Genomic DNA, 22,541 nt, shown 5'->3' with positions numbered 1-22,541 from the left:
CTTTTGTCATATCCTTTATAATAAAGTGGCAAATGTGAAATAAACCTTTTTTTGTTTGGTTTAATGAAAGTAATGTACTTTTTCTATTTTTTTTTTTTTTTTCAAGTAAAAATCAGCCCATAAGTACCACTGTCGTCCCTGGTCAGCCAGTGGTGGAGTTGGTGTTGATGAAGGTTTTGGGAGCCTGCAAGTTGTTGCTTCGCTTGTTGGACTGCTGCTGCAAAACATTTCTGTATCCTTGAATCTCTTAAAATATACCTTCTTTTGAATTGAAATTGTTTGGATATATTTAACAGTAGTTTTGTTTGAAAGCTAACACTTGATAGGAGTTATTAGGAATTGCTTCTTGGCCTCCTTTTCTCAGGAATTGCCTGATGTGGCCATTGCCAGAGACTGCCTGTCACTGTTCAGCATATATTATCTAAAAGCATTAATAGCTAGAAATTCTTAAACTTAGAAACTAAACTTTAAGAAATAAATTTAATAATAGGAACACTAGCAGAGTGTTTATTACCGTATTTTAAAGTTTAAAATTCTTAAACAGAACATGCTTTAAGGCTTTAATATTTTAAGAAAATTCTCTTTACGTCCAATATATTTCTTCATTCATGATTGTAACTTACAAAACCCAAATTAACTTTGGTTTTGTTTTCCCACCTTAAATTGATTTTCCAGCTGGACTGTGAAACATCTAGGTTTGCAGGAGTTCATTATTTTAAACCTTGTGATAGTAGGGTTGGTGAGCAGGTTATGGTATGTACATACCTCTGAAATCCTTCATTTCTTTCTCATTTCCTTTCAGCCTAGTTTATTAGTAGTATTCAAACTTACTTTCCTATGGGGTTATGGAAGGTGCAGGTATTCTCTTTCTTGATTTGATCAGAGTTTTCTGGGGGTAGATGGGAAGCCAAGTGCTGATGGTTATGTTGAAGGAGTAGGCTTTGTATCTCAATCCACAAGATCAGCCTAACACTGAGCAACTAAAAAAATTGGGAGTGACTGGTGTGACACTGAAATCTGGGTCATGGTAGGTTGTAGTGAAACAGTGGATTTGTATTCAGCATTAAAAAAAATTAATGTCTGAGAGTGGGAATTGCAGTAATAAGTAATTGTTGGCAGTAGTCATATAGGCCATTTAAAATGATGCTGTTCCTGGGCTGCCTATATCACTTGATTCTTTCTGTCACGTGGTTTCTAATTTTTAATGGCAATGATAAATGCAATTTTTGACCTTATGTGCTACCTGAAACACCACTGCTTTTCTAAGCATATTTAGTTAATGTATGCTGGTAATACTTGCAAACTAAAGAGATGTTCTTTTGCATGTCTCTCAGTACATGTTGTGAAACTGATCTGATGGATGATTAGAATTTGTCTATTCATAAGAAGGCCTGTTTTGGACTATTTCAAGCAATTAAGATTATTAGCTCTAATATGAATGAAAGAAAACACCGGGAGGGGAAAAAAAAGTTTTTCTGTGTTTAGAGATTGAAAACATTTTGATGTCTTAACGTGGATATCTCAAGTACTATTTCCTATCGTTTTGTTTTTTATCCTTATTCTTAATCAGAGATAACAGTGTTTGATTACTAATCATACTATTTTAAAATGATAAAGCTTTGAAACTTTTCTGTAATGAAAATAGCTTTAATTTTTGCTGATTACAATAATACATGCCTATTTTAAGAAATTAAAAAAGCAAAATGTAAAGAATCTGAAGTTTGCCTAAAATCTCACCATCTAGATAAAACCACACTTAAGACTTTGATATGCATCCTTTTGTACATTTCTCCATGTAGTACTTTGTTTTTGAATATAAATATATTTTTCCTAGTGGACTGTCCTATGGTTTTTTGAGTAACTTTTTTTTGTTTTTGAGGTGGAGTCTTGCTCTGTCACCAGGCTGGAGTGCAGTGGCGAGATCTTGGCTCACTGCAACCTCCACCTCCTGGGTTCAGGTGATTCTCCTGCCTCAGCCTCCTCAGTAGCTGGGACTACAGGTGCGAACCACCATGCCCAGCTAATTTTTCTTTCTTTTTTTTTTTTTTTGTATTTTAGTATAGACTGAATTTCATCATGTTGGCCAGCATGGTCTTGATCTCCTGACATAGTGATCTGCCCACCTTGGCCTCCCATAGTGCTAGGATTACAGATATGACCCACTGCGCCAGGTCTTGAGTAACATTTTATACTTGGGATTTTTCTGTTGGGTTGGACTAATCTGGCTGTTTACAAGTGTGCACTATAGTGTTTTTTATACATACTGGAAGACCTTGATAGCCATTTATTTTCAGCTTTTAATCTTGCAAGTTTTTTATGTAATCTGCAAATTGTAATTACTGGCTAATTAGCTTCTGTTTCTTTCTCTAGGGTTCTCTATAAAGGTGTTTTAAAAAGGTTGATTTTGTTCTACGAGACTTTGTTTGGATTCCTTCAGGAGGTCTCTAGGATTCAACCAATGCCTTACTTCAAAGATTTTACCTTTCCTTCTGATATCATTGAATTTTTAGGACAGCCATTTTTTGAAGTCTTTGAGAAAGAAATACCTACAGCTTTTGCAGCTAGAGGAATAACTAAATGGCTAAATAAACTGTTTTTAATAAGTGAGCAGTCACCAAAGGCCATCGAAGAAACCTTACTTGGAATTTCCAAAAATGCTGAACAAATGAAGATAAATACACAGAATAATGAGGATCTTGGACAGCCAGTAAAGAAAAAGAAAATCTTCAGAGGTAATTTGCTTTGATACAGCACATACTCTAGTAAAACAAAAAAACAAATAAAAAGAAACCTGTTGAAAGTACTCTTCACTGCATGGAAAGAAATTCAACATCTCACATCTTAATTTTGATCCACATTGATTATCTTTAGAGAGGTATTGTAATACCTATGCCTTCTAAGCTTGAGTACTTAAAGTTGATTTTTTTATTTCTGTAGTTGCTTCCTAGTTTTTTTGCTTGCTTTATTTCTTTATTTCTTATGTGGTAATTTAGCAAGGAATGTCATGCATTTAAGAATTTGTTGTAGATTTGAAAATAGTGTGCCTAAGTTTTTTTATCTACTATTTTTCCACCTCCACAGAAAAGTCATCAGAATTTGATGTGAGGGCTTTCTGCAACAAGCTGAAACACAAAGCTACTAAGGTTTGTCTGGCTTCATTAAATTTAGCTTATGATTTCTGCTAATTTGTAGAGGATGCTTCTTACCAAGGGCAGAGATTGAATTTTCTCATTTTATCCCCAGCTCTAAGCTTAATGCCTTCTTATTGTCACTGTTTGCCTCTGAATGAATAGGGGCAGAGGATTTTTAATACATCCAGTTAATTCAGTTAATAGAGTACCTTTAAAAATGTTTTAGTAGGAGTTTCTCTAGAATTTTAAAGTAACTGCAAGATCTGTCATTAAGTATGGATTGTGCTGCAGGTTAAGAGTATAGGCTTTGCAGTCAGATGGTTTGAATCCTGGCTTTGGTACTAGCTGTGTGACCTTCTGTAAGTTTGCTGATCTCTTCATATCTCTATTTTGTAATAGTAATATGTGCCTCCTAGGGTTGTGCCAGTTTAATGCATGTAAAGTGTTCAGGAGTCTGGAGTATGGTAAGCATTTAATTGGAGTTAGATGTTATTAGCTACTGTCATCATTTTGGTCATCATCCTTGTCATTTGTCATAAAGCTATTCCTTTACTCTTGTTGAGGTTCAAGTTTTAACATGATTTATTAATGTCTGTAAATTCTGTTTGTTCTGTAACAGCATATATCAGAGCATTAGTGTTTTACTCAGTAACTTGACTTTTTTTTTTTAACCCCGTGTTTGCAAAATGTCTTTACTTCTGGTATTCTTCATGGGTTAGTTTACTTCTCTTCAAGAATTCTTAAGCATACTTTCTTGAACTTTAAGGACTCCATCTTCCATTGATGTCCTGTCCAATTCGTGAATTCAGAGTGAGGAATAATACTTTCTGTGCCAGGCATTGTTCTAAGTGCTTTATATGCATGAAGTCATATAATTATTAATAGCACAAAAGCTCTGTAAGGTGGGCACGCTTATTACTGTTTTCATATTTCAGATGAGGAAATTGAGGCATAGAAAAGCCAAGAAAGTTGGCCAGGCCACATAGTGAATAAATGGCAGAGCTGCGATTTGAATGCAGGCAGTATGGTTTCATAGTCTGTTTTTGTTACCATTCACCAGTCCCCAGAATAGTTTTTCAACTGTGTCTCAAGAACTATGGTGCTTTGTGAGCCTTGAAACTTCTGCAGTCTGTGCACCTGTTTGTAGGTGAGCTGGTTTTGAATCTGGTGGGTCAACATCCCTCTTATTCAAGACTAATTGCTACTATATTTTTCGCAAATAGCACTATATTTCTGTTGATGACCAAACATAAACTATTGACATGGGTTGTTACTTTTATATTTTCTACTTTTTAAAGTTCCTTTTAAGTGTAAGAAATTTGGAAGAAGGTAAGCAGAAAGATAAGCACATCATGTGGTAGCATATTTTCATAAACAGTAAACGTGGCCGGGCGCAGTGGCTCACGCCTATAATCCCAGCACTTTAGGAGGCCGAGGTGGGTGGATCACGAGGTCAAGAGATCGAGACCATCCTGGTCAACATGGTGAAACCCCGTCTCTACTAAAAATACAAAAATTAGCTGGGCGTGGTGGCGCGCGCCTGTAGTCCCAGCTACTCAGGAGGCTGAGGCAGGAGAACTGCTTGAACCCAGGAGGCGGAGGTTGTGGTGAGCCGAGATTGTGCCATTGCACTCCGGCCTGGGTAACAAGAGCGAAACTCCGTCTCAAAAAAAAAAAAAAACAGTAAACGTTAGTAAAATCCAAATGTGACTTGATTATAGAAAAAAGGGGTTGAAGAAGTAAAGGTGCCTTGTCAGAAGATGGTTGAAGTAGAACTGGAAGTGTTGCTCAGTTGAGCATTTTTAACATGTTCAGTGGTCATTAGCTGATTAATGGGCCTACTCTGCTGGGCGCTTTGCAAGGCCCCATGTCTTTCCTGTTTTCAGAAACATTTTTAATATTGAAGATGGTTGCTCAGGATATGGAAATAAGTGAAAAACAAGTGTGATAGTCTAGTGATGTAGAGGAGGGGGGCCTTTCAGTGACCTCCCCCAACCTCCTACAGTTAGGCTTTTGCCAGTATTTAATCATGGGGGGTTTTATTGTTGTGTGTGTGAGATATGTGTGTTAGAATATTTACGTTAACTTTCCTGTCTCCATCTAACTCAGCTGCAGATGGAACCGTCCTGGTACAGACAGGGAACAAAACAACTTGTATTTGGAGCAGTGGAGAAAAATTCAGGTTTTAAAGACATGAGGAAAGCTTAGTGAGCAAAAAAAATTTCCTTAAAGATTGATAATTCATTTTTTAAAATTTTTGTGGCTACCTAGCAGGTATATGTATTTATGGGGTACATAAGATATTTTGTTACAGGCATACAGTGCGTAATAATCACAGGGTGATTGGAGTATCCATCACTTCAAGCATTTAAAGACTGATGATTGTAATTTTTAAATTTTGATTGTGAGCTAGCTTTCCCTGTTGTCATATAATTACAAGTCAGTAATACTTCATATTTTTCTCATCTTTTTACATTTCAGATCAGCTTTGATTTTAAACTAAAGACAACCAAGCATTCTTCTCAGAAAGCGATAGCAACTCCTCAAGTCAGAAGTTTCATACAAAGATTCCGAGAGGCTGAGTCTTTCACACAACTTTCTGAAGAAATCCAAATGGCAGTGGTATGGTGCAGGAGCAAAAAACTCAAAGCTCAGGCCATTTTTCTGGGCAACAAACTTCTTAAAAGCAACCGGCTTAAACATCTGGAAGCTCAAGGTACTAGGTAGGTGTATTACAAAATTTATGTTTTCTTACTTTTTCTGTTGTTGTTATGAGTAAAAGTATATATTCAGGTCACTTTTCTTTAAAATGTGATGTTCAGCTGCTGCAGCAGGGCTAAAATTGGGATGTACTCAAACTGCAATTGCATTTGCTGCTTTTGTTGTAAGAGCAAAGCTATATCATTGGAGGAAGAAGATAAACAGGTTAATTGGACTTCAGTCATTTATGCTCTTCGCTCATTCAAGAAGCATTAAGAATGTCTAGTGTGCTGAGCCTGAGGATACACTGCGTAAAGACAGGAGTTGGCCTTCGGGGAGCTCAGGGTCTTGTGGGCGAAGGCAGCTTTTCTGCAGACAGCTTCAGTGCAGTGGGATAAGGGTATGAGAGCAGAAGCAGAAGGTGCCTGCCTCCTATGAGGCCCATACCAGACTGCTGGGGTCACGGTCAGGTTTGCTGTTTGTAGCGGCTGGACACTTTATACATTGATTTCTTTTCTGTGATTTTTATATTCAGAACTGTTTAAGGGTGCTTATCTTTGCTTGTGAACCAGTATTGCATCAAGCACTACATGAAATTAGACATTAGACACTTCAGGGCTTAACATTAATGATTTCAGACACAAATAGATATTGAGAGCCTGTTCTACCTGACCTGTTTTTTAATGTATTCTTTAAGAAATATCCTGTCCATACCCCATAGTTTGTTATCCATAGTTAGCTATGGATATTAGCTAATAGGTACTCAGGGCTTCAAAATTCATTCTTGGGGATGAACAAACTATTGAAAATGTGTTAATTTTTTTTTTTAATTACAGAAAAGATAGTCCTGTTTTAGAAAAAAAAATTACTATACAGTGAGGGTTTTGTGACACATTTTGATTAGAAGCTATGGGAAAAATGGTTGAATATTCCTAAGGGATAAAGTGTTTGAGGGGTTTTTACATTGAGGTGGGTCCCCTAAAGCTCTGTAATAACCTAAAAGTGATATATTCTATGGCTGAAAACACAGTCTGAGATGTAGAGAAGCATTCTGTTTAAAATTGGGTTTAAAGGCCGAGCGTGGTGGCTCACACCTGTAATTCTAGCACTTTGGGAGGCCGAGGCAAGTGGATCACAAGATTAGAAGTTCGAGACCAGCCTGACCAACATGGTGAAACCCCGTCTCTACTGAAAATAACAAAAATTAGCCAGGTAGGGTGGCGCATGCCTGTAATCCCAACTACTCAGGAGGCTGAGACAGGTTGCTTGAACCTGGGAGGCAGAGGTTGCAGTGAGCCGAGATTGTGCCACTGCACTCCAGCCTGGGTGACAGAGCGAGACTCTACCTCAAAAAAACAAAACAAAACAAAACAAAATGGGTTTAAAATCAAGGCTAGATGAGGCAGAGGTAACAACTAAAAGTTAATGAGAAGGGTAGCAAACTGGTGTTTACTGGTTAAACCATTATTCAGTACTCCCCCAGATACAGTGCTCCTTCATATTGCCGTGTTTTGCTGTTTCATTCAAATATTTGTAGTAAACTTTCTAATTTATTGAATGTCCATGATAACATTGTGGGGTACACAGTATGTTTCCCATTTCATAGATGGGTAAATGGAAGATTTTGCTCAAGGGGTTAGATGTGGAACTCAATTCAGGCCCTCTGTTTTCCTTTCAACTTGGAAGTACACCCACCTTCTCCCCACTTAAAAGTCACTGCTTATAGTAAGATAAAAAATGGTTCTGAAGCAGAGATCATGGTTTACTTTATTATAATGGGCTTCCTCAAAGTTTTCTATCCGTGCTCATCTTTTAAAATCTATCGCAAACAATGAAACAATTGAGCTAGGCACGGAAAAACCTTGTGGCAATGTACCCCATGTGGAAGCAAAACATCTAAAACGATCAGCTGTTGGAGTTCTGAATTTCCAAACTTGAAGATGACATATGAATCATAATAAGGGTAGTGTATGGCTGTTAGTGTGTCTGGGCCAGAAGCCCTGTCTTCACATTGTTTTATAAACTCTTAGCCTTTATTCCTTTTTCTTTGTTCATTTTCTGCCACAGCATGAAGTTGATTATCCAGATTCGGATAAATATATACTGTCAGATTTTTTCATTTGTGATGTTTCCTCATGCGCACTCATTACGTTATGAACAGATTAGCAGTTATGAGTGAAAAGCTATGACACTGAAGTATGGAGGTATCTCAGCATTCAGCTAATTGCTAGGCAGCTGTACTTTTGAGAGGTTAAAAGCAAAATGGGGACACATTCGTCTACATTTCAATCAGGACATTTGTGTTCTGAAGAAAAACAGATTTGGGGTGAAACAATATTTTTCGATGTAGTTCTGGGATTGTACACAGGCACTGGACTTGTAGATAAGTTGTGTATTTTTCTTTTCAGTTGGTAAATTAAAAGTGCTTGAGAATGTTTTTCTGCATCTTAAGCCCAGATTTTTCCTGTTTTTCTGCATCTTAAGCCCAGATTTTTCCTCTCTCTGTCCTTTAAAGTTTGCCGAAGAAACTAGACTGCATAAAAACGTCTATTTGCAACTGCCTTCTTCGTGGCTCAGGTATTAAAACTTCGAAGCATCATCTGAGACAGAGAAGATCACAGAATAAATTTTTGCGGAGACAAAGGAAACCACAGAGAAAGCTGCAGTCAACTCATTTAAGGGAAATTCAGAAGTTCTCTCAAGGGACTCACAATGTTGCGGCAGATACTGGTGCTAAGTGGAGACTCGCACACTATACTGTGCATAGAACTGATCTCTACCCTAACAGTAAGCAATTCTTGAGTAGTGGAGTTTCAATGACTGTCATGCAAACTAAGGAGAAAATGATTCATAAAAATCCTAGAGGCATCCATGGAAATGAAACTGATTCGTACACAGTGATGCAAATAAATAAAAACATTACATCAGGAACCATTAAGGAGACAGATGACATTGATGATATTTTTGCTTTAATGGGAGTTTAGATGTTCATACATGAGACTTATAAGTGATTAACAAGGCTAGTTCAGTTTTCTGTTTTAAGTGGAACTGCTGAGATCTGGAAATACCACCTGGACTCATAGAGGAGCTGCCGTAGTGCAGCATTGCAAAGGAGTTCATTCCATTTCATTTAGGTTTACATTTAAAGTAGCACTGTGCCATTCATCAACAAGTACTTCTTTTTTGCTTCAACCACATGCCAGGTGTTAAGATGAATAGTCTGCCACAGCCTGCCTTTGAGAACCAGATGTAATTCCTTGAGTGAGGCTAGTAAGTCTCTAGAAATTGAGTAATTTTATGATTTACCAGGCAGCTTAATAACCATTTGCAAAAACCATTGTGCCTTGAGGTAGATGAGGAGGGAGGATGAGGAATAGCAAGGAAACACCTGAAAGGTCACTTTGGCCTTATTGGCTCCATCGTAGATAGGTCTGCCTCTCTATAAAGTCTGTAGCTCCTGACACTTGCTGTCTTGTTTATATATTGGAATTGATCATCAGGCTTTGCCACTGCTTGTATTACCAGGGTCTGGTTACAACCATTATTTCTGTTCATTTGTTCATCTTATATTAAAGTGAGTTTGGAGTTCTCCAAGAAGTTTTAATTTTCTTTATTTGGGTGCCAGTGATTGATTCCAAATAAACATTTTTACAAAAAGGATATAAAGTGGTTCATGGTAACATATGAAATATAACAGGATAACAGGTAGTTGAGAAAGTAAAATGAGAAAATGATGTTAGGAGACATTAAATAGACCCAGGAATGAGGCTAGAACATTTATAATTTGGTGTTGATGCTATCATCTGATAGGGGATGTTGCTTATACTATTGCTCTGAGGGAGTACATCTTAAGTATTTTCAAGTAATGATGTGAAGTTTGAGGTAGGTATTTTTCCAGTGTTCTAACTTTTCTAGAATTAGGTTAATAAGCTTTTGTCGTGCCCTTAATTTTTGTTACATAGAGATTTAAAGAAAAAGAAAGCAGTACCTTAGTATGTACTGCATCCTTCTTTTCATCAGCCACCCTTTTATTTCCCTTCCATTCTTTATTTGGCTTTCTTCCTTCCCTGTCTGCCTTCTGCATTTTCCCAGTTATCTCTACCAGTGGTTCTCAAATGTTAGACTTCTTGAGAATCACCTGGTGGCAGATGAGCCCTTTCCCAGAGACTGATAAACAGGCCAGAAACGTGGATTTTTAACAAGAATCCCAAGTGATTTTGATGCAAGTGGCCCCAAATCCAGTTATATCAACACTGCTTTAGCGTCTCTCCTGAAGTCTTGTTAAGTAAACTGGTTTAATTCTTAATCTCTAGTCACTTTTCATATTCCTTTTTGCTGCCTACCAAATGATAGTAGCTATTTAGTGGCTTAAAATATGGACAATACCAAGGAGATTTCCTTCCAGAGAAGTCTAGAAAGGCCATTAACTTCTAAGTGTCCTTGTGTTCAATATATTTCCTTTACCTATTAGGAAATGGAAGGTAAATTAGTAAGAGAACTGGTATATAGCTTTGTGGACCATAGAGCTAATTTTTAAAAAAAAACTTTTGTAGAGATGGAGTTTCACCATGTTGCTTAGGTCTCAAACTCCTGGACTCAAGACTTTGGTCTCCCAAAGTGCTGGGATTATCCACGCCCTAGTGAGGAGCAACTTTATCACTTCTGGACACACAAGTCATTTATAAGGACAGTGTTTGAGACCTCTTGTGTGCCACTTCAAATTCTCTTGGCCTTATTAAAGTCACTGCTGTGGCATCCAGTTTCAGGTAGGGCTGAACCTTGCCTTTTGCTCTGGGGACTTCTCAATTCTTGCCCCTGAGCTTCTGACCAGCTGCAGGAATTGCCTGGCACTTGGGTATGTACAACCTGGAAGAGGTGTGGGGCCACCCCATCCCCTCCTCAAAGAAAGAGGCACAGTGTGAAGCTAAAGTAACTCCATCTTGGATGCTAATCTACCATGTTGACTTCTGATAACTTGTTCCAGGAATGCCTCTAAGATTTCTAATTACTACTATTAAAATAATACACACTCACTGTAAATCCTGGCCTTAAGCAAATTATATGCTATGCTGCACACAGCATTCTTGCCTTTCCCTGAGGGTTGACTTCAGTGTCTCACATGTTCCTTCTGAAGCATGTATGCCCTTTTCTCTATAGCATATAAGCCCTGGGTCTGGGGGTAACTGCGGGGATCCACTGTCTCATCACTGCCTGAGACATAGATTCTGTGCAGAAGTCCCTATTAAATGTTTCTGACAAACTGGATTTGTCAGCCTCTTTCTTTGGCATCTCAGCACCCTGAGCCTTTAGGGGTAGGCTGCATCGAACCTGCTCACTTTATGTGTATGTAGAACACATATTTCCTAAGACTTCTCAGATGTTCCCTCAAGATCTAGCACTAGTGCCTATGTTTTGGCTAACTCAATGAATATGTCATTAATAGGCTTGTCTGTCTGGTTTCATTTTGCCACTGTTCCCTGGGATCACTTTCCAAATTTACATATGTAAGCTTTTGGCTCAGGCTCTGCTTATAGAACCAAGAATAAGACAAAGCAGTAGAGTAACACTGGCAGACAAATAGATGACTTGTAAGAAAATTCTTGTCACTATGTATTTTATGAATGCCTATATTAAAAAATCTTTTTGGCTGAAAACACTGCTGGTTAGAATTAGACCAATTCCATGAAGTATGAAACAAATGACAATATATTCAGATTGAGTTTTCTGAAAAAAGCCACGAAGTTGGTTTATAGCTTTAATTTTTTTATCCAGCAATACAGCTGTAATCTTTTACTATTCAGCTTCACTTGGAAAAACTAAGCCACTTACCTGAATGGGTCAGTGGCCCCTTCACAAAACTCTTTTCTATTAACTTTATTTGAAAGTATTTATCTTTCCATTCTGAACCTTAAATGTAGCAGTCTAAACTGTCCTGTCAGCTTTTTTCTCTTACCCTTTGCAAATTAGTTTTCTCACTAAAGCTATTTTTGTTTTTTCGATTTTTCACTAGTGAAAATGTTACTTCCTCTATGAAAGGACATTTCATGTGATAAATCTACCTGTGAATTCTGCTATATTTCTTTGTTGGTTTGGCTTTACAAATGTGTAGCTATCTTCTCACATGTTACCTTTTGTAAAACCATTCATTTCAATATTAATAGCTTTCAAGTTTAGAGTAACAAATGAATTTCAGAGAAATCAAGTAAGTTGCCCAAGATCCAACATACATAATAAACGTCAGAACTGGAACTTGAATTCTGTTCTTTTGGTTGTTTCCAACATGGACTAACACAGTTTTTAATAGTCAAATACGGACTCAAATAGGCTTACATAGGAACATATTCATCAACTTACCTACTGATGCTTAACAGAAAAGCAGCCCCCTTTTACTTAGCCTATTTTAATGTTTTTTAAAAAAATACACATAGTAGACATTTTCTTTAAAAGACAAAAGCCCAATAAAACAGCAAACCCTTCTCTACATAGTTGTAACAGGTTTTCATTTTATGGACTTCTATATGCTGTTGTCAGTTTGTTAAAACAGGGTATCTGTTCTAATGGACACCATAATTCAATTACTTATAAACTTTTTTCCCCGAGGCGCTAATTCTTGTTTTGAGAAGGTGCAGGTTTTAAAGCTGAAATCATCTTCTTGGAAGTTACAGACGCACATTTAAAACAATGTTGAAATTCTTCTAGGTATTTAACTCCAGTTAGCAGAAAGCTTTTTTTCTTTCTTTCTTTCTTTTTTTTTTTTTTTTTTTGGGAATCTTCAGCTAAACTGGGAGCCATTAATTAGTCAAGTCAAGATTTCCTGTTACATTTGCTATAAAGCATCTCAATAGATGGATTCCAGAAAAGGTCACAGCACTGTGAAAAGAAAAAATAATTTTCTTCCTTTCCTTAGATAAGATCTGAATTCGTCAACTTAAAAAATTTACAAATTCTTGTGATTTCATGCATGAAAGCAGAACACCTTTTAATCTGTTCTTCTTTTCCCCCAGCTGCTTTGTGTAATATCCTAAGATCTGATGATCAATGTTATCTCACCCATTTCCTTCATGATTCCAAAAACTTCAGTATACCTTCCATCTTGCTTTGTTTTCCAGAATAAGTCTTGATTTTTTTAGTTGTTTTCTTTTTTTTCTGCCTGGGTGGTTTTTTTTTTTTTAAATATTCTAATTTGTTCTTTTTGTAACAAAAATTCAATTACCTTGTTAGACTTTTCAGGTTTTAAAAAATTTACTATTATTTTATATATTATTTTTATATGATTGTATATATTATTTATGTACCTGTCTTCCTATATCCATCCATCCATCAGTATGGAGATCAGCCAAAATATTTCTCAGGTATGGATATACTACAGTTTTTTGTTTGTTTGTTTTTGAGATGGAGTCTCGCTCTGTCACCCAGGCTAGAGTGCAGTGGTGTGATCTTGGCTCACTGCAACCTCCAGCTTCCGGGTTCAAGCGATTCTCCTGCCTCATGCCTCAGCCTCCCGAACAGCTGAGATTACAGGCGTCTGCCACCACACCTGGCTTTTTTTTTTTTTTTTTTCTAGAGACAGGGTTTCACCATGTTGACCAGGCTGGTTTTGGACTCCTGACCTCAGGTGATCTGTCTGCCTCGGTCTCCCAAAAGTGCAGGGATTACAGGCATGAGCCACTGTGCCTGGCCTTCAAATGCCTTTTAAATGACACCTTAATTTAAGAAACACTGATATAATATTACAGGTTTTCAGTACATTAAGTTATAAAAACAATTCAACCAACGAGTGGATAAAGAAAATGTGGTATAATGTTTTATGATATACTACTCAGCCATAAAATGGAACAAAATAATGGCATTTGAAGCAACCTGGATGGAGGTGAAGACCATTATTCTAAGTGAAGTAACTCAGGAATGAAAAACCAAATACTGTATGTTCTCACTTACAAGTGGTAGTAGCTAAGCTATCAGGACACAAAGGTGTAAGAATGATAAAATGGACTTTGGAGACCCAAGAGAAAGGTGGGAGGGGTGAGCGATAAAAGACTTCACATAGGGTACAGTGTATACTGCTAAGGTGATGGGTGCACTAAAATCTCAGAAATAACCACGAAAGTATGTTTCCATGCAACCAAAAACCACCTGTTCCCCAAAAACTTTTGAAATAAAACAAAAATTAAAAAACCCACAACATTCTCATTTTATTACTTCATTAAAAACAGAAAACAAAACAATTCAATTCTTACCTTACAGCAAACAACTGAGGAAAACATCCTTGAGTTTTCGTGTTAACAAATTTCTGGATCTCAAGTACTTGTTTTAAAAGATGTCCTTTGGAAGATTTGTCAATTTTTGTTAAAACAATCTATAAGAAAACAAATTTTTAAGCATTAGCAAAGTGGTTGTTAATAATTTTACACATTTTAGCTACAATATTTCATTTACAACTAGGTTACCCGTGTACATTTCTTATCTCTTTGTACCTATTTCCTCGTCTAAAAAATGGTAACAAAAATCCGTGAAGGAGGAACTGTGAAGATTAAATGAGCAAATATGTGAAACACATGAAGTATACAGTGTGTTTGCTGCTTATAGTGCTTTAACCACACAGGGCCATAATATCTTGGAAAGATCAATAAGAAGGGTCATATTTGTAACTGTGATAAACTAAATGTTTAGATGATCACAATATACCTGACAGCTTAGGATATATAAATGAATATTGGCTTTATCTATATAAAATTGCCTATTTGTAATCAGTTTTTGACCTATACTCAAAAGAAAAAATCAGAAATCAGGGTATTTGTAGGTTGTAGCTACTCGTTATATTCCAAGTCAGTCCAGAATTTTACTTGTCCAAAGACAAGTACATAGTGCAGAAAGGTCAAAGTATGGATGATTACAAAAATCAGTTAAACTCTTCCAATACTTTACCAGGTATTCCTGGCAAATCATTTATGCTTTTTAGTCATAAAAGATGTTAATGGCAGGAGTGTGTGGTATCATGATATATATATTGGTTTATGTCCATGGTTCCTTTCTCATAACTCCGATAGCCCTTGTTACAATCTTTTGTTATAATGTTGGATGTGTTAGGCATCGGGAAACAAAATCTCTCTGACCTCCTGCCTTCCACTCACCTGCCCAAAGACAAGACTTGTAATCTTCCCTCACCTTTCTGACTGTGGGTCATATGACCCTCATTCCAGAGAGGGTCCCACCCCATACCCGGGAGAAAGGATGCTGATGTCATGAATCTTCCATAAAAGCCCAGGAAGACTCGGTTTGGAGAGCTTTCAAATAGCTGAACACAGGGAGGTTTCCAAAGGGTGGCATGCCCAAGGAGGACATGGAGTTTCTGTGCATCTTCATTGTATCCTTTGTAATATACTTTATAATACCATCAGTAAACATGTTTCCCTGAGTTCTGTGACCCACTCCAGCAATTAAACCCAAAGAGGGGGTAGTGGGAACCCCGACTTGAAGCCAGTTTCGATATTCTAGAGGCCCAAAATTGTGACTAGTGTCTGAAGCTGGGGGAGAGGGGCAGTCTTGGGGACTGAATCCTCAATAGAATCCTTAATATGTAGGATCTGATGCTATCTCCAGGTAGACAGTATCAGAATCAAATTTTCAGATACTCAGCTGGTGTCGTCTGCTTGTTGGTGGGGAAAACCCCTGACACATTTGGCCACAGAAGTCTTCTGTGTTAACTGTTGTGGTATGAGAGCAGACGAAAAACATGGTTTCAGTGTTTTTCCCATAATGAGAAGCAGAAAGGGTGTCGTTTCTAATTACCTGTGAATCCCTCCACAAATGGGAGTCTTTCCTCATAAAGGCAAATGTACTGATATTTAAAAGGAGATACAGATAAAATTTCTCTATTCCAGTTCCTTTTCCAACAAAGAAAGTAATATTTCCTTATAGTTAAAATTGAGGAAAATATATGATTTCGTAAACTGGTATCTGTGATACCAAATAAGGAATACTATTACTTAGTTTGGCAATATTTAGGCATTTTTACTAAGTAGACTATCAATCCTTTGACTCCTCACAACTATAAATTATCTCTAATGCTTCATAGGACTTTTGTAAACCCCAAGAATTCCATGACCCCAAGAATAAAATAAAAGTGGTTAACTAGTAACATGACGTGATTTGTACTAAACACTGTTACCTGTTAGTGGCTTTCTGACATCATTTTGAACCGAAATTATAGTTACTGGGTTCTACACTTTTCTTTGGAAAGAAACTTTAAGAGTGCTATTTTATCTGGAAGTCTCACAAAGCAAAATTAATGTGGATACCAACCTACAATTCTGTATTCTATTCTAGGTCAAAAGACAAACAGTACTGCTAAGAAATTCCCAGAAGAAATTTTGTTTGATTTAAAAATATAAAAATCCTACTTGTGTGTGTTGGAGGCTGCTATATTCTTGGAACAATTTCAAAATTTTAAATTAAGCAATTTTTTAAGTTGCAGTTTTATTCACATTCTTATAAGTACTATCTGCCAAGCTGCTATTAAAGAGCTACTGACTTGTTCTGAACAAATATTTATGTTGCTATAAAAAGAAAAAAATATGAAAACTACATAGGAACATTAAATGAACAGGTTAAAACAACCTTTGACTATAATTTTCAAAACATACAGCTGAGAGATGGAAAAGAGAATAAAAGTGCCATAGAACTTACTTTAATTAATATTAATAGATGAGTAACTGAAAAGATTATTATTCAAAAGGCACCCTCCTTTATCTTTTGAGGAGGCAATACAAGCTCAATTGTTAAAAGGTACATGTATGCACAGATGTACATAGAACTGATATCTAATTGCAACCATGATTCAAAGGAAGTACTTACCACATAAGGTAATGCAAATTCTTCACACATTTCAATGGCAATATTGTCTGTTTTTTGAATTCCAACAACACTATCCACTAATAAAAATGTTCTCCTCAAGCTATAATAACATAGAAATGAAGATTAATGGCAATATAAAATATACTCGTTTATTTATCCCCTCTTCCTTATTATACTAAGAAATTTTCCTTTGAATAATTCTCAATCCAAAATTAAAAAATTTCTTTAGGCAAAAGGAATTCTCAATTCGCCAGAAGTTTATCCTGCAGTCCAGTAGGTCTCAATTCTATTTACTTTCAATAGCTAAATTCATTAAATATTAATTTAATTCAATAAGGACATATTGGACATAAGACATTCTGCCTGGGACTTGGTATATAATGAGTGAGTTCCTGCCTCTAAAAACCTTAAAGTTGAGGAGAAGTAAGAGACAAATCAAATTAACCATAAATTACAGATCATAAATTATAAAAATCAAGTTAACCATAAGTTATAGAAACTTTTTTTTTTTAGACAGAGTCTCATTCTATCACCCAGGCTGGAATGCAGTGGCATGATCTTGGCTCAGTAACCTCTGCCTCCTGGGTTCAAGTGATTCTTCTGCCTCAGTCTCCCAAGCAGCTTGGATTACAGGCATGCACCACCATGCCCAGCTAATTTTATTTTTTTATTTTTTATTTTTAGTAGATGCAGTGTTTGCCATGTTGCCAGGCTGGTCTTGAACTTCCGACCTCAAGTAATCCACCCGCCTTGGCCTCCCACAGTGATGGGATTACAGGCGTGAGCCGCCGTGCCTGGCCTGTATAGAAACTTTTTAATATTACTGTAAGACTAACAGATAACAGAAACCAGACACATTATATTTTGCACTTTCTTATGTAAATATTTGATTTTATCCTCTATGTAAAGCTACAACAAAGATACTTATAAACATTTTTTTTACATTTTAAAAGATTAACATCAATTTTCTATATATTGTGCAATTATTGAAACAGAACTATCACTTGACTACATAAGGAGACAAAAAAGAGGTAACATTTGCAGCAGATGTGATGTCTGAAGTATTTTAAAAATGATCAGAATTTGCTGGTTTTAACCAATAATTTTCATTCTCAAAATCAGCCAGCTAAGGGTTTGGTTTTAAAAAAAGCTGATGGGCTGGGGTGCAGTAGCTCATGCCTGTAATCCCACACTTTGGGAGGCTGAGGTGGCGGATCACCTGAGGTCAGGAGTTCAAGACCAGCCTGGCCAGCATGGTGAAATCCTGTCTCTACTAAAAATACAAAAATGAGCCGGGCACAGTGGCGCATACTTGTAGTCCCAGCTACTCGGGAGGCTGAGGCAGGAGAATCACTTGAACCTGGGAGATGGAGGTTGCAGTGACCCGAGATCGTGTCACTGCACTCTGGCCTGGGTGTCTGGTCTCAAAAAAAAAAACCAAAAAACAAAAAAAAAACTATGCTGAATTACTTTTTAGTTTCAATCTCAATTTGAGAAAACACTTAAATTTAATATTAAGGGTAAGCTAAACTACAGACAGAGAACAAGCAAGCAGTACATACCTTGGTCCTAAATATTGTATAATATTATGAGAATAAAATGGACCTTATAAAATAAGTCATTTGATAAAACTGAAGTGTTGACCATGTGTATATTACTCTACTGATGAAAACATGCTTTGGGGTTAAATGTGTAACTATTATTATACGAAAATTTTTTCCTTACTTGCTTCGTTCTTTTAGGTAGGTCTCTACCATGTCAGCAAAATCTTCAGGTGCTCTATAGCCATAACCTGGCATGTCCACCACCGTAAAATGTTTTCCAACTTTGAAAAAATTCATTTTCTTTGTGTGTCCCTGATAAAGTAAATGGAAAAAGAAAAGCTGTCTTAAAATATGTCTTCCATCTACTTAATGATTCAAAATCTTTTCCATTCAATCAATAAATATTTATTAAAAGCCAAGTATATAACCTTAACTATGTTGATGATGACAAAGAAGACAGAAGGGAAATGGCTGGAGATAGGTAGAACATACTCCTTTTTCCTTCATTTTGCAAAAAGAATCTGTATGACTTAAGAACTTTAGATTCCATATTAGAAACATGTAGGCAGAATATTTTGGAGTCTTTCCTATTTCATTAACCCTTAGTGAAAAATTCACCCTGCTCTAAATTGTGACTGCATCAATCAATATTCTCTGATGAACACTGTATCTCCACTTTAAAGAGAAACTAATTATGGCAAGGATAAGTTAAAATGCTTACCATTAGTCATACACGTTTTCATAAAACCTAGATCCAAAGTCTGATGGTTTCTTATACCTAGACTATTGCTTCCCTAAAATCAAGATATTTTGCATGTTTTATTAGGTGGATTTTAGTGCTTTCATTAAACAATTTTTATTGCATGTGTAACATGATAATATTTGTGCAACTAAAATTGATGTAAAGATGGTGAAAAGTGGTTTATTTGTAGTTTTGTGTCCATAGGACATTTATTAATCAAAAAAGAAAAGATTATATAGGCAATTTTAAAAGTTAAGTCAATTGTTTGGATCTTAGAAAGATCTTTCCTTATCAAAAGAAAGATTTTTATAAATAGTATATTTGTCTATAGGAAAATTATTTTAGAATTACAGATTGGGAATGTCAAGAATACATTTCCTCCATTGTTCTCTCACAAAAGGAAGGAGATCATTCTACCTAGCAGTGATAATTTAGCTGATTTATTTGGTGAGGCAGGGCAGGAGTAAGGATGGGAGGATTAAAGAATGGAAAGAATCATTAGCAATGGAGCCAGAGAATCATTATATGAAGTGGGGAGCAAGAAAAGACCTAGTGAAGTCTCATGGAAGGGTTCCAACTCAAAAGTGTGCGTGTATGTGTGTGTGCACGCACGTGCCTGCATGCATGAGCGCAGGTATAGTGAACATTAGGGTTGGTGGAAAGGTTTACCATGGCCAGATAAGGTGAGAGAAAGTGGGCCTGATTTTGAAGAAAGGGTATCTTAATATTGGTAGAGACCGTGTCGTTAAGAAAACAGAGGAAAATGACAGCTATTACAGCAGACTGGCTGGGATAACAAGCACGTAAGAATATGCCCAATGTGTGTGTGTAACTAATTCAGGTACTTTTTACCTTAGAAAAGATGATAGGAGGAAAAAAGCAAAACAACCTAAAAGCTGTTTCCCCTAAAATCAGTGTAGAACTAGATGATCACTCTTATAGATGGAAATATAGAATGACAATAAGACACTTTATTTGGCAACTCTTTGCAAAATTTGGATAAAGAAAGATTTCCTGAAGATACTGTCAAGACTACTAAAATAAATCCAGTCACACTTCGTTTTCTTCAGAGAACTATGAAGGCATTAGAATATCTTACTTTATTACTTTTTTGAAAGAAATAACTTCTCTAGAAACTTAGCAATTATGATTTCTTATACCTTCCAACAGTTATTCGTGCCAGCTAATCCAAGAGATAGTCCAAACATATTTAAAAATTTCAACATACTGGTGTTTTGGAGATTCTGACTTCAACCTCAGGGGCCAATGAAAATAAAGCCTTGATTAGGGAGGATTTTCCAACATTGCTTCTGCCTATAAAACACACCTATACAAGAAAAAAGAAGATAAGTACTAGCCGTATACGATATTCTGCATTAGCTGCAAAAAACTTCAAATTCTATAACATGGTTAATATTTATCGAATGAATTCAATGTGCCAAGTACTATTTTAAGCATTCAGCATATATTTTCTTATTTATTTTTTACAGCATCCTAGGAGGTAGGTGATATTATCCCCATTTTATGGACGAGAGAACACAACCAACCAAAATTTCATACAGATAGAAAGTAAATGAATTGGGACTTGAACTCAGGACATGTATATCTAGAATCTGTGCTTTTAGTTTCACTACACTCCTCAGTAATACATGCAACTTTTATTAAGCACTTCATATTTACAAAGCTTTTTGGAGTAAAAACTAGATGTAGTTCAACAAAACTGATGAAAAGTACGACTACATGTTTGGAAGCACATTTTCTCAAGCACTCCCATGGTATACTGTAACACCACTGCAATTTAAAAACTTACTCTTTGCCCTTGACCACTCTTGTTCCCATTAAGCTTTTCTCCTCTGCTTTTGAACATGGTATTGGAGGTGAGGGGTACAATACCAATCAATTGTTCTAAATGAGGACAGTACTGGCCCTTGGGGGACATTTTTGGAGATTTTAAGGGCATTTTTGGTTATCAAGACAATTGGGGGACATTTAGTAGGCAGGGGCCAGGGATCCTATCATGCAAAATTCTGGTCAGTCCTTCAAAATTAATTGATCTGAGTCCTGCAAAAATTTTAAATGCTCTGCCAGAGCAAACCTCATGCTAATATGCTGATAAAAGTGAATTTTAAAAACGAATTACAAAAAAATCCAGTAATTTAGAAGCTTAAATAAAATAGCAATGGCTGTCTCAAAATCATTAAATAATTTAGGTACTCTGAATCCTGACTATAGTTCTACATATATTTAGAAGAAAAATCTCTGGGCAACGGTGCAGTTATTGTAAATGCATATGGAGAGTTCAGCTGCCTTTTAGCAGACTTAGAACAGAATATCATTGAATTGTAGGACATGCAAAAATGCTTACTCATGAAATTTCACTAATAAAAGTTGCTATTAAAAACTTTCCACATTATTGCCATCTAGAGATAATTATTATTTTTGCACATGATAGGAAGTTTAGGCGAAAGTTAATTATTGATAAGGATCATCTCGTTTGTGAAACTTACTCGTTTCCTATTGCTCACTGTCTAAATTCTGTCTGATTTGTCTGGCATGTTTTCCCTACTTATTTAGGAAAAAAAAAAAAAGTCAAGTTACTATTTTGAATGCTTAGTTTGGGTCTCAAAATCTTTTAAAGCATTAAGTCTTCTATATTCATTCCCAAATAATGTAAACTGTATCCTGGCAGTCTCTGGCTTACAGTGGGTCTACTTAACGATTTTTGACTTTACGATGGGCTTAGGGGGTGCTGACTGCATTTTCTACTTACGATGGGTTTCTCGGGTATCCTCACGTACATGGAGCATCGGCATATCCCTATTTAGTTAAAATAATATATGCGCTCACACAAAGCTAGAAAATACAACAGCAAAATCACCCGCTAGCCCCATGACATAGGCAGCGGTTAGCGCTGGGACGCCGGAGCGCACGCAAACCGTGAGAATCGCCGCTCTCACCTCAGGCCGGGGGAGGTCCGGGGCGTGGTCAATACGGATGGCGGAGCTGACGTAGTCGATGCGGTTATGTTCAGTGGCCTTGAAGACGCTCTCCGCCCTCGCGATGTCCTCCGGGCTCGGGTTAAAGATCCGCAGGTGAAGGTCTTGCCTACTGTCGGCGGCGAGGTACCGCTCGACTTCCTGCAGCGGGTACAGCAGCTTCCTCAGCTGCTGCTTCGGCAGCCGCAGCACCTCAGCAAAGGCCTGGGACGTGCTCTGACAGCGGCTCAGTCGCCCCAGCACCGCAGGCATTTCAAAGAGCTTTTCCGCTCCCAGCCGCAGCCCTGACGCCGCCATACTACCCTCCCAGAAGGCCGGCCGCGAGACTTTAGTCCTGGGGCCTAGGTTGCGCGTGCGTGACCTCCCACTGCCGCGACGCCTGCTGGGAGTTGTAGTCTCCTCTGGCCTCGCTCGCTCCTGTCTAAGCTTTTTGCGTTCAGTGCGCGGGAGGAGGGTGGAGGCAGGTGGAGGGAGGCGGTGACCCGTGGGGAACAGCTCACTGGATTTCTTTCTTTAACACCTTACCCTTAACGATTATTTCTTACTGGAAGGATGTTTAACGGTTTCCAGAGGT

At 37.1% G+C, this 22,541-nt stretch overlaps 2 protein-coding genes across 4 annotated transcripts in view; one reads left to right on the top strand and one right to left on the bottom strand.

The window, feature by feature from the left end:
* Positions 1 to 11,417, top strand: part of NEPRO (nucleolus and neural progenitor protein) — a 17,218-nt gene extending 5,801 nt beyond the window's left edge. The window contains exons 4-9 of one of the 2 annotated variants that reach the window (XM_012464006.3): positions 107 to 232; positions 676 to 753; positions 2,371 to 2,732; positions 3,082 to 3,143; positions 5,613 to 5,854; positions 8,347 to 11,417. In XM_012464006.3, the coding sequence (XP_012319429.2) occupies positions 107 to 232; positions 676 to 753; positions 2,371 to 2,732; positions 3,082 to 3,143; positions 5,613 to 5,854; positions 8,347 to 8,815 (1,339 nt within the window). In that variant the 3' untranslated portion in view covers positions 8,816 to 11,417. The other variant, XM_064374609.1, reaches the window with a different exon arrangement.
* GTPBP8 (GTP binding protein 8 (putative)) lies at positions 4,715 to 22,541 on the bottom strand. 2 transcript variants are annotated; one of them, XM_012464010.2, is made up of 6 exons: positions 21,929 to 22,541; positions 20,200 to 20,298; positions 18,411 to 18,541; positions 16,686 to 16,785; positions 14,069 to 14,187; positions 4,715 to 6,027 (listed from the first exon to the last, which is right to left on the bottom strand). In XM_012464010.2, exons 1-6 carry the CDS (start codon positions 22,262 to 22,264, stop codon positions 5,985 to 5,987), a joined length of 828 nt encoding a protein of 275 aa, XP_012319433.2. In that variant the 5' UTR covers positions 22,265 to 22,541; the 3' UTR covers positions 4,715 to 5,984. The 2 variants fall into 2 exon arrangements, with proteins under 2 accessions (XP_012319433.2, XP_012319432.2); XM_012464009.3 differs by lacking the exon at positions 4,715 to 6,027 and adding an exon at positions 6,713 to 12,701 and having other exon boundaries at positions 21,929 to 22,540.

Source organism: Aotus nancymaae, unplaced genomic scaffold (genome assembly GCF_030222135.1).
Source record: "Aotus nancymaae isolate 86718 unplaced genomic scaffold, 86718_ANA_hifiasm-v0.15.2.pri h1tg000011l, whole genome shotgun sequence".
NCBI classification, from domain to species: Eukaryota; Metazoa; Chordata; class Mammalia; order Primates; family Aotidae; genus Aotus; species Aotus nancymaae.
The sequence above is the reverse complement of the archived record's forward strand: the minus strand, read 5'-3'. Positions and strand labels throughout refer to the sequence as shown.